The sequence below is a fragment of the Sinocyclocheilus rhinocerous genome, unplaced genomic scaffold (genome assembly GCF_001515625.1).
Source record: "Sinocyclocheilus rhinocerous isolate Xijiao unplaced genomic scaffold, SAMN03320098_v1.1 scaffold75, whole genome shotgun sequence".
Lineage (NCBI taxonomy): Eukaryota > Metazoa > Chordata > Actinopteri > Cypriniformes > Cyprinidae > Sinocyclocheilus > Sinocyclocheilus rhinocerous.
In genome coordinates this window covers 1,366,337-1,378,904 of record NW_015632455.1, presented here as the reverse complement: position 1 = coordinate 1,378,904, position 12,568 = coordinate 1,366,337, and the positions used below count along the sequence as shown (strand labels likewise).

Genomic DNA, 12,568 nt, shown 5'->3' with positions numbered 1-12,568 from the left:
TAAAGCAATAAGCCCCAAGAAGCCGTGGTTTACAGTGAATTTATAACAGCTAAGGGGCGATGTTAGTGCCTAAAACCCCCTTAGCTGTTCTAAATTCACTGTAAACCACGGCTTCACTGGGCTTATTGCTTTTATAAAACGGTTATTCTATATACGTAGTAAGGTTTCACAGAATAAAAGAGAGCAAATAAAGTGTAATGATATTAATAAAAACATTATTCTTCCGTCAAACAATGTAGTTCCTCAGAAACAGTTGTGGTTGCAACAAAGTGGTTGCCGAGCAACACACAGAAGTAAACAAAGGTGTATGTTTGTAGAGCAATTTACAACAGCTTCGAACTTGGCTCAGCCAATCAGAATCAAGGACCGGAACGCTCTGTTTTATAATCTTGCGTAAGGTTCTACGTGATTCCACTCCAGATAAGTCACATAAGCATAATAAAGCAACTCGGTCGGAATCATCTGTCTGTGTGTGAAGACTCTTCAGTACCTCTCTGATTCGGGCCTGTGTCTCCTCTCAGCACTGCTTTAATCACAGCGGTCAGGGACCACAGACAGGAGTCCAGTTCACTGCTGGACACTGATTTCTCAAACACTTCAGCGCACGCGTGTCTCCACATCCAGCTGCTGCCTCCCTGAAATCAACAATTACAGCACTTAGTCAAGAGAGAAACATCAGGCAAGAGAAACAGAGAGAACGCTGAAACCGTATAATACTCAGATGGATTACTAGATGATCTGTATGTCTACACACCTGTACAATTTATAATAGCACATGTTAATAATGATAATTCTTTACATTTATATAGCGCTTTTCTAGGCACTCAAAGCGCTTTGCATTGTGAGGGGGATCTCCGCAGAGATAACACCTCTTCCAGCAGCACCTAGTTTCCCCAGGAGCTCAGCCCTGCTTAGCTTCAGTGGGCGACCAGTCTTGGGCTGCAGGGTGATATGGGTGCCGATGTTGGAAGTTATCTTAATGTACAGCACCAATACTCACAGAGATGCGAATGTCATTGATGATATATAGACTGACACGCACTTTGCAGATTAATGAGACACCAGCTTGTCTTGAGATCTGAGGAGAGAGACCTGCATCAAGACATCAAACGAGTCAAAACATATTCCACTGACAAATATGAATATATAAATCGAATAACAAAAAATGAACATTACATAAACTAAATTAAGCCCATTAATTATTAGAATTGTTTTTATCATTTCATCATTTTGTGCAATGTGTGTGTATATATATATATATAGAGAGAGAGAGAGAGCGACTACCAGTCAAAAGTTTTTGGACAGTAATATTTTTTATGTTTTTTTTTATAATTCTCTTCTGCTCACCAAGCCTGCATTTTTTGTAATCCAAAATACAGCAAAAGCAGTAATATTGTGAAATATTTTTACTATTTAAAATAACTGCTTTCTATTTTAATATATTTTAAAATGTAATTTATTCATGTGATCAAAGCTGAATTTTCAACATAATTACAGTCTTCAGTGTCACATGATCCTTCAGAAATCATTCTAATATGCTGATTTGCTGCTCAAAAACATTTATTATTATTATTATCAATATTTAAAACAGTTGAGTATATTTTTTCAGGATTCTTTGATGAAGAAAGATCATAATTTATCTTAACATTATACACTATACCAGACAAAAGCTTGGTATATTTAAATCATTATATATTTATTATTAAATTATGAAATTATATAAATTAATACTTTTTAGTTAGCAAGGATGCATTAATTTGATCAAAAGTGATGATAAAGACATTTATAATGTTACAAAATATTTCTATTTCAGATAAATGCTGTTCTTCTGAACTGTCTATTCATCAAAGAAACAAAAAAAATTATATTTAACGGTTTTCAACAATAATAATAATAAATGTTTTTTGAGCAGCAAATCAGAATATTAGAATGATTTCTGAAGGATCATGTGACTGGAGTAATGATGCTAATATTCAGCTTTGAAATCACATGAATAAATTACATTTTAAAATATATTTAAATAGAAAGCAGTTATTTTAAATATTAAAAATATTTCACAATATTACTGTTTTTCCAGTATTTTGGATCAAATAAATGCAGGCTTGTTGAGCAGAGGAAACTTCTTTAAAAAACAAAACATTAAAAATCTTGCTGTCCAAAAACTTTTGACTGGCAGTGTGTATGGATAACTTTTATATAAATACTTTTTTAAATCAGCATAATTTAAAAGCAGCATGGATATATATTTATATATTGATTTATAAATAAGACGATATAGATATATAAATAATATATAAAATTAAAGAAAAAGATGTTGTAATGGATATATTTATAAATAAATATAACATTGAGGTAATGAGAATTTTGTGGAAGAAATTGTGCTTAGTTGTCAAATAAATATTATCACAATGGGAAAAAAAATCTTTAAAAATGTTCTAAAAACAGACTTATATTTTATTAATCAAAATATAATATAATTTGATTTAACCTACCAGTTTTGCCATCAGATTCATTCAAACAGCCTTCTCGTCACATCTTCATAGATCATTGTGACATCTTGAGGCAGACTCTGTGCTGTCAGTCTGCTAATGATGCTCTCAGTCAGAGTGGGACACAAGCACATGAGGTCTGTGTGTGTGACGGACGGCGCAGGAGCGTTTGATGCGATTCTGCTGGCTAGCTCTTCACTGCTCACGCTGGGAGCAGATCCTGCACGTAACAGCCCGAAAACGGCTTGGAGATCCAACCCTGAGGCATCCACGATGAGACACTGGGAAAGAATGATCATCAAACAAGTCATGCTTAAAACATGTTTAAATGAAAAGACATGTCCATATGTGGCTGTGTTTTGTTCAGTTAATTTCAGTTATAGTCAGACGTGGACCTTCATAGAGCCTTCATTCAGACAACTCAACATCAGCAAACCTGACTATGGACAATGATTGACAGGCAGGGAGTGTTTCTGATTGGCTAAAAAAGGGCGGACCATCTCCTGACTCTCTTTTCTAGGAGTGTACAAAGAAATTATATGCCTGTTATTCACAATTTAGACTTTGTAATTCTCTAAGACGTGCCAAATTCGGTTGGTCTTAAACATATACCCTGAAATCTGTCCTGAATGTGTTTACTTTAAATAAGCAGCAGTTTGTTATTATGGTTATATTTGTGACCCTGGAGCACAAAACCAGTCTTAAGTCGCTGGGGGATATTTGTAGCAATAGCCAACAACACATTGTATGGGTCAAAATTATCGATTTTTCTTTTATGCCAAAAATCATTAGGACATTAAGTAAAGATCATGTTCCATGAAGATATTTTGTAAATTTCCTACCGTAAATATATCAAAACTTCAGTTTTGATTAGTAATATGCATTGCTAAGAACTTCATTTGGATAACTTTAAAGGCGATTTTCTCAATATTTAGATTTTTTTGCACCCGCAGATTCCAGATTTTCAAATAGTTGTATCTCAGCCAAATATTGTCCTATCATAACAAACATCTTTCAGATGATGTATAAATCTCAATTTCGAAAAATTGACACTTTAAAGACTGGTTTTGTGGTCCAGGGACACATTTAATAAAAACACGAACGAATTAAATCATAATACAACACTACACACACACACACAATTACTGGTATAAAGTAATTATTAAGGACATTTGTGCTTTTCCATTTTTTTTAAAGACAATATTTGATGACAGTATCTTCATTGCTTACACGGTGCATTTCCAATTTTCTCGATATCCTTTCAAATTTCCCCGAAAAGCCACTGTATCAGTCTCTGCAATTTATCTCGTTGACAAGTTCATAAAAGTTCGCAAAGTTTGACAAGATTGTTTTATGAATAGAATTGTGATTGAATCCAGTGACGTACGTGATCTGTAGATGCTGCGTTAAATCATAATTCGTACTGCAATGAAGAGCTTTTATAACTACTCATTTAAAATCCTGGGATCTTTTCTTCAACTGTGATACAAAATCCGCTCCGCTGCAAGGAACAAACGCATCCATATAAACCACATGGAGTGCTGTTTGCCATTATACAGCCACAATTGTCGCAAAACCCTGACATCCGGCGAATTATTTTGCAGCGGTATGATGTAGGCATGACGTTTTTGACAGCTGGAATCTGATTGGCTGTTGCGGTTTGAAGCCTTGGAGATGGTGTTCATGGCTACCTGACTGTATTTGTACTCTGTATGTATATTTTATATATATATTATTTCACGGTCTCTCGAGTCTTTATTGTGTTAATTAGCAGATATCGTTAATTTTATCCTATAGCCGCAGGTTAAGAGGGTTTGAGTAACTTTAAAAGCAGTGTTGTTGTGAAAATGGTCAATAACCGCTGGCTAAATGCTAACTATGCTAATGCAGTAACATGTCAATCACAGAGTTTGTCAAATTCTCCTTCAGTTTAATGATCAGTGTTAGAATTATCGTATCAAATACTTAAGCGATATTAAATTAAATTACGCCGGTCTCTAAAAAGAGCCGCTTTAGTGTTTGTTTTAGGCTGATTTTAGCTGCCACAGCTGCTTTAGCACACCAGCTAACAGATTAATTGTTCTCAGTGCAGCAGCTACAAACATGATTATTCACCTTTTATTTAATATATTTGAGGTGATAAAATGGTTAAACTGCCGTTGATGGTATATATCACGTATGTTTGCGAACATTTGCATTGTTATAAGTTAATATAGGTGTGCAAATGCTCGCTGCAGCTGTTTTTTCAGAGGCAGAAAGACAATAACACTGAACTGATGGGTGACAGTTCATATTTACTCCTAAACAGAGAGATGATCAATGAAACGTGACAGATAAGTGTGTAAATGAGACGTCTTCAGATGGGTGTGGCTAAATGATGATTATGCACGTAAATATATTATGTAAATGATGAATGTTGTATTTAAAAAAAAATCATGTGTATACATTCTTTAATAATGGGTATGTGAATTAGAATGATGATATTTCTATATTACTGTGCATGTCTAGAATGGAGATCTGAAGTGGATGTGAATATGGATGCAGAACGCAAAGGCTGTTTCAAAACGACAAGACATTAATGAACGGTAATTTTGGCTCACAGCTGAGCTTTCTAATTATCTGTAGGCCATGGCCATGTATACATATGTGTGTGTGTAATTTCTGTCATTTTGTAGTATATTAAAATGTGCTGTCTAAGCTTGTTTCTGGTTGGTTTGAGGGTTTTGGCTTCATGCAGCGCAGCTGACAATATCTCATTACTTTGCATGCAAGAATATTGTTATTATTTTAACAGCGATGTGTGCAGTTATTTTCTTTCACAGTTTTTCGCCTGTATTAATGTTTAGCCTATGTATTTGTTTTATATTCGTATCTATCATTGTTGTCCTGTTAAAAATATAAAGAAATTTTGAAATATAGACTATTTATAATAATAACTATTACAAATATATTGTTTATAAGATTTTAAGAACATTGACACTCTTGTGACAAATAATATTTGGTAATTGTAGTGTTTTTTTTTTGTTTTTTTTTAGGATTTTACCAGCAGGAAGAGGTCTATACTCTCATTCACATTATTATTTAATTTATTTATTCGATTTTTAAATTACTGCTCATTTAATGCTGTGTCCAGTAGCCTAATTAACAATATATTATTATTTTTTAAAGATTTTGCAATTTGATTGTTGGGTTTAAGATTTTATAAGTGAAAAAAGATAATTGCCATAAAATTATTTTGCTAACTAGGCTGCTGGGTAACGCATTTAAATTAACAGTAATTTCTAAATCCTAAATAATATTTAATGCATTTGTTTTTCTTTTTATCTCTATAATGAAGCGATGTGTAGAGAATTAGTGCTGTCAAACGATTAATCGCATCCAAAATAAAAGTTTTTGTTTACATAATATATGTGTGTGTACTGTGTATACAATATTTATTATGTATATATAAATACACACACATGCATGTATATATTTAAGAAAAATATGTTATGATTATATGTTGAATATATTTATATATAATATAAATTATATGAATATAAATATATATGTAAATACATGTAAATATTTTCTAAATATATACTGTATGTGTGTGTGTATTTATATATACATAATAAATGTACACAGTACACACACATATATTATGTAAACAAAAACTTTTATTTTGGATGCGATTAATCGTTTGACAGCACTAGTAGAGATCAAATTAATGAGGTGTAGATATTATAATCCAGATTGATTTCCCTGAAATATGTAAACATTGTGACTATGTCAGACTGGCATGTTAATGTCTGGCTCGTTGTTTATTTGTCTTCCTATTTATTTGATCAATATCATATGGTGTTGGGGGGGGTGGGGAATGGTTTTGCAGCTCCTTTAAATTTGGTATGCATAATTAATTAATCGTCCTTTAATTCAAAATGATGAGCTTGTCTATCAGTTGCCTTCATAATGTCACGCGTGTGTGTTTGTTTGTAGGGACACAGGAGCATCTGAGCCCCGTACTGCGAGATGTGACAGGATGCTGAACCATCACTGCAGAAGGAACCCAGAGTTACAGGAGGAGCTGCAGATCCAGGCGGCGGTGGCAGCAGGCGATGTCTACACCGTCCGCAAGATGCTGGAGCAGGGCTACTCGCCCAAGATCAAGGACGCCAACGGCTGGACGCTGCTGCACTTCTCTGCGGCGAAGGGAAAGGAGCGCTGCGTGCGCGTGTTCCTCGAACACGGAGGTAAAGACTGTTTTAGGACAGTGGCGAGATGTGCAGAAGAGATTTAAAGTGTCAGTTGGTAAGAAAATCTAAAATGACCAGCCTAGTTTGACATTTACTAAAAACTGTGGTTGGTTTGCTCAACGTGACTCTTAAAAAACACATAATAGGCAAAATGTACAAGCTTCTTATTGCCACACAACAAAAGCGGATGGTAATTTAAACTGCCAAGGTCCAAAAGTGACAAAAAAAGCATGAAAAAGTTCTGTTTTGTGTGTATTAATCACTATTTAATTGTAAATGTGATCCCTCTCCACATTTCGAGTACTTTATTCTTGGTGATAACCAGTTTATGATTATGTTTGAGGTGATATTTTACTCTCTTACACTCTATTTAGGTTCCCTATCTTGTCATTTCTTTTGCCTTGAAGCGCTATACTGGTGTTGTGCTGCTCAGCTAGACACTGCTGTTCTGGCATGTTCATGTTTAGGTGTAGTAATGCATGCTAGACGTTAGAGGGCGCTATAAAACAGGGCTGTTTTTGTCGAAACATCTGCAGATAGAATAATCCACAATCAAGCGTTCAACTGTGCAGCTGATTGAGATTCAGAATAAATTTACGAAGACTGTCATCAGAATAATCAATACCAAGATACAGTCTTTTGATTCAAATATAGTAACATTATGCAAATTATCCAAATATTTGGATAGTGTCTTTGGATCTTTACAAGCTAATTAAGCACATCAAATCTCCACATTTATGCTGAGTTATGTGTGCCCAGTGCATACATTTAGCATTTATGGCCAACTTTATAATGTTAGGGCCGTTCAATGTTAACATGATCATTTAAATTCTATACAATTAAACTTTACAATTGTCAGTGAATTTACTGTAGTCAGTATAAATGTTTCAGTGTTCAGGTTAACACATTTGCTTGCAACTTTATTTTATTTTTACTTTTATTTATTTTGCCCAGTGCATACATTTAGCATTTATGGCCAACTTTATAATGTTAGGGCCGTTCAATGTTAACATGATCATTTAAATTCTATACAATTAAACTTTACAATTGTCAGTGAATTTACTGTAGTCAGTATAAATGTTTCAGTGTTCAGGTTAACACATTTGCTTGCAACTTTATTTACTGGAAACGACTGGATTAAATCAAGATTACATTAAGATTGGATAAATCATAGAAATTATTTGGTCAAAAGCTGTAACAACACAGAATTATGACATTTCAGCAAACTAGTTGTCATTGAAATCATTGCAATCATCAGTTTAGGTATATATTTTGTTCCACTGAATTAAAAAAAAATACAGTCAATAGTCATTTATCCACATTTAAGAATTAAAAATAAAATGTATGATTTCCTTTTAGTTTATCATCTTGCACATGTAAGAATGACATGAATATAATATTTTAAACAATAAAATTACTTTATTAATTTTCAAGTATCCTAAGTCCATTTCCATTCATTTTTTTTTCAAATCCAGCCCTCATAATATAATAATGTATTATTGATTTTTATTATTTAAATGTTGTTGATTTCATTAATATTTAGTTAATGTTGTTTATAAATGTAATATTTCAAAATATATATTTTTATTATTATTTTGGATGTATTATACTAGAAACAAGAATAGTCTATCGATATGCAATTGTAACGTATTTATTATTTAATTTATTCACTTTTGCATGGCATTTTAGGATTTTAACATTTTAAAATGTCTAGTGTCAGAGCGCTCACATTACTGCAACAAAAAGAAGGACAAATAAATGCACTTTTCATGGCATTTTTATATTTGCTTATATAATAATTATAGCAAGCCTAATGAATATAATTTTTACAAACTTTTTTTTGTTTCTTGCCTCATATTCTTGGTTGTCAAGTCACCTTTGTTCATACAATACATATTGTTTCAAAGCAGCTTCACAGTAATAAACAGGAAAATAACAGACTCCGTAATTCAGTTTAATTAGGCTTTCAGTTGAATTAGTTCAGATTTGTCATGTGTTTGTCTCTCCAGCAGATCCCACAGTGAAGGATTTCATCATGCTAGATAAATCATGCTAATAACTTGCTAATCATGTTAATAACATGTGAATCATGCTAGAAACATGCTAGTAACTTGTTAATCATGCCAGAAACATGCTGGCAACATGCTAATAACTTGCTAATCATGCTAACAACATGTGAATCATGCTAGAAACATGCTAGTAACTTGTTAATCATGCTAACAACATGCTAGTAACTTGCTTATCACATTAACAACATGCTAATAATACTAGGTACATGCTAGCAAAATGCTAACGTCATGCTAATTATGCTAGCAACATGCTAATCATGCTAGAAACATGTTAGTCATGTTAGAAACATGCTTGCAACATGCGAACTACATACTAATCATGCTAGCAACATGTTAATCATGTTAGAAACATGATTAGCAACATGCTAACTACATGCTAATCATGCAAGAAACATGCAATCAACAACTAAACTATCTAAAATTTCAGACTTCAAGCTTTGACAACTGCTTTAAACTTTCAGGCTAGGCTTTCTCAAGCCAACCTAAAGTTTGTCTTGATGAACTTTTTTTTTTATCTAGTTCAGATTTTTCATGTGTTTGTCTCTCCAGCGGATCCCACAGTGAAGGATTTCATCATGCTAGAAACATGCTAGCAACATGCTAATAACTTGCTAATCATGCTAACAACATGCTAGTGACTTGTTAATCATCCTAGAAACTTGCTAGAAACATGCTAGCAACATGATAGTAACTTGTTAATCATGCTAGTAACTTGCTAATCACGTTAACAACGTGCTAGTAACATGCTAATCATACTAGGAACATGCTAGCAACATGCTAACTTCATGCTAATTATGCTAGCAACATGCTAACTACATGCTAATCACGCTAGCAACACCTTAGTAATATGTTAATCATGCTAAAAACATGTGATCAACAACTAAACTATCTAAATTTTCTAACTTTAAGCTTTGTCTACCTAAAGTTTGTCTTGACACTATCTAGTTCAAATTTGTCATGTGTTATGCTAGCAAAATTATAGTAACTTGTTAATCGTGATAACAACATGCTAGTAACATGCTAATCATATTAGGAACATGCTAGCAAAATGCTAACTTGATGATAATAATGCTAACCACATGCTAATCACGCTAGCAACACGTTAGTAATATATCAATCATGTTAAAAACATGCTATCAACATGCTAATCATGCAAGAAGCATGCGATCAACAACTAAACTATCTAAATTTTCAAACTTTAAGCTTTGTCTACCTAAAGTTTGTCTCGATGAACTTTTTTTTTTATCTAGTTCAGATTTGTCATGTGTTTGTCTCTCCAGCGGATCCCACAGTGAAGGATTTCATAGGAGGCTTTACCGCTCTGCATTACTCTGCCATGCACGGCCGCGCCCGCATCGCCCGCCTCATGTTGGAGTCCGAGTACCGCAGCGACATCATCAACGCCAAGAGCAACGATGGCTGGACGCCTCTGCACGTGGCGGCCCACTACGGCCGTGACTCCTTCGTGCGTCTCCTCTTGGAGTTCAAAGCCGAGGTGGACCCGCTCAGCGACAAAGGCACCACGCCGCTCCAGCTGGCCATCATCCGCGAGCGCTCCAGCTGCGTGCGCATCCTGCTCGACCACAGCGCCAACATAGACATTCAGAACGGCTTCTTGCTGCGTTACGCCGTCATTAAGGGCAACCACTCGTACTGCCGCATGTTCCTGCAGCGCGGAGCGGACACTAACCTGGGCCGGCTGGAGGACGGCCAGACGCCGCTGCACCTGTCGGCCCTCAGAGACGATGTGCTGTGTGCGCAGATGCTGTACTCTTACGGAGCTGATACGAACACGAGGAACTACGAGGGCCAGACGCCCGTGGCTGTTTCCGTCAGCATGTCTGGCATCAGTCGGCCCTGTCTGGACTTCCTGCAGGAGGTCACAAGTAGGTTCACCTTTTCTTTAATGCTTATTTGTGACCCTGGACCACAAAACCAGTCATTGATATTTATAAATATTTATAAATTATATTTATACATCATCTGCTCGATGAATAAGCTTTCCATTGATGTATGGTTTGTTAAGATAGGACAAGATTTGGCCGAGATACAACTATTTAAAAATCTGGAATCTGAGGGTGCAAAAAAATCACAATATTGAGGAAATCACCTTTAAACTTAACATAATCTTACATAATTTACTAATCAAAAATTAAGTTTTTACATATTTACGGTAGGAAATTTACAAAATATCTTCATGGAACATGATCTTTAATTTATGTCCTAATGATTTTTGGCATAAAATAAAAATCGATAATTCTGACTCATGCAATAGCATTGTTGGCTATTTGCTACAAATATGCCCGTGCTACTTATGACTGGTTTAGTGCTCCAGGGTCACATTTATGGTCCGGCCTCATTGTTCCTTGCACTGTGTCCTAACTACATGCGACGCCGCAACATGTGATAAAAGATAAAAATATTTTAAGAGGTTTGGTCCTAACTACTCACGACGACGACACGCGAAATTTCTATTTTAGAAACGGTTTCTAACATTATAACAACAGCATACAAACTATATGACAGTAGATAATGTGCTTTATTCAAAGATAAACGTGTCTAATGTGAGTTTGAATATCATTTTGCGTGACATTTATAGCCACACTGAAAGCAGCAACAGATCTTGAAAATAACTTAAAGCAAACATGTAAGTTACGTTAAAACTGTGAACTCACTGCGAACCAACGAGTGTATTCCATAACAAAGATGGTATCAGTCAGTCACTCAGTATGTACATTTAATGGCGTTAAAAAGGTTTGATATTTATGAATTAGATTATAAACGTATGCATTTCGTTGCGAGTGCAGTGCGCTTCCAGAGAGAGCCCGCCCACACACACTTCTGATTGGCTGTGATATTTTAATTCTATCGCGTTGCATTTGGTGTGGACACCCAATTTGCTGGTCGCTGGAATCTTGTCGCATCACATGTAGTTAGGACACGGTGTTATGGTAAATATTAATTTGGCACACAGATTAGGGAGGGTCTCAGTATTTTATGTGACAGTTTTGAGGTCAATCTCTCATTGTTTAGAGCCACCAACGGTCCAAATTAGGGCTGCACGATTAATCGAATGCGATTGTCATGCACATTTTGTTAGTAATGCCGGTTCTGTAATCAGCAGTAAATCATCATCACGTGCTTTCAGATGGAGCAGAATTTACTACACATAGCCGTAGTTCACTGACAAGTTACGCAAAAATAAATCGCAGACGATTTTATTGCGCGATTATTAAGTCGAAGAAATCGTTTGCGATAATGACAGTTGTTTGAGTAGCTTCTCAGTGAACTATGGCTCTGTGAAGTAAACGCTGCTCCATCTGAAAGCATGTGAAAATACCACATTTAATAACATATTTTTACTCCAAACTCACTTCATAACGTCAGTCGAGTATTTGAAATAAATCCTTCTGTGAGATGATGTGGCTTCTTACACAGAATAAGGCACGCAACATATTTCATAGTATTTAAGCAGTGATAAAGGCATTGCATTATAAATATACTTTATTTGAATGAAAATTATAATAATAAGAACTCAGATAAACCGTATATTGCCGTAGTCGTGTGTTTATTAGTCACGTTGAGTCAATGAAAGCAGTTGAATCTTCTGTTTATTCAGCTGCCGCGATAGGCATTTCCTGGGTTTCTTCTGCAAGGTGTATTTGGAGTTTCAGCGCGAGAGCGCCCTCTGGCCTTCGGATGGAGATTTACTACTGAACACAGAACCATGCTTCACTGACAAGATAGGCATGACAATCGCAGCTTCTGCCTAATC

The 12,568-nt window shown here is 35.2% G+C and overlaps 1 protein-coding gene and 1 pseudogene across 2 annotated transcripts in view; one reads left to right on the top strand and one right to left on the bottom strand.

The window, feature by feature from the left end:
- The window catches only part of LOC107742324 (uncharacterized), a 15,652-nt pseudogene extending 11,478 nt beyond the window's left edge, over window positions 1-4,174 (bottom strand).
- The window catches only part of asb7 (ankyrin repeat and SOCS box containing 7), a 15,974-nt gene continuing 7,494 nt past the window's right edge, over window positions 4,089-12,568 (top strand). Inside the window, exons 1-4 of one of the 2 annotated variants that reach the window (XM_016555255.1) lie at window positions 4,089-4,199; window positions 4,998-5,074; window positions 6,468-6,721; window positions 10,074-10,679. In XM_016555255.1, the coding sequence (XP_016410741.1) occupies window positions 5,028-5,074; window positions 6,468-6,721; window positions 10,074-10,679 (907 nt within the window). In that variant the 5' untranslated portion in view covers window positions 4,089-4,199; window positions 4,998-5,027. Of the gene's footprint in view, window positions 4,200-4,997; window positions 5,075-5,529; window positions 5,545-6,467; window positions 6,722-10,073; window positions 10,680-12,568 lie in introns of those variants that run through there. The other variant, XM_016555256.1, reaches the window with a different exon arrangement.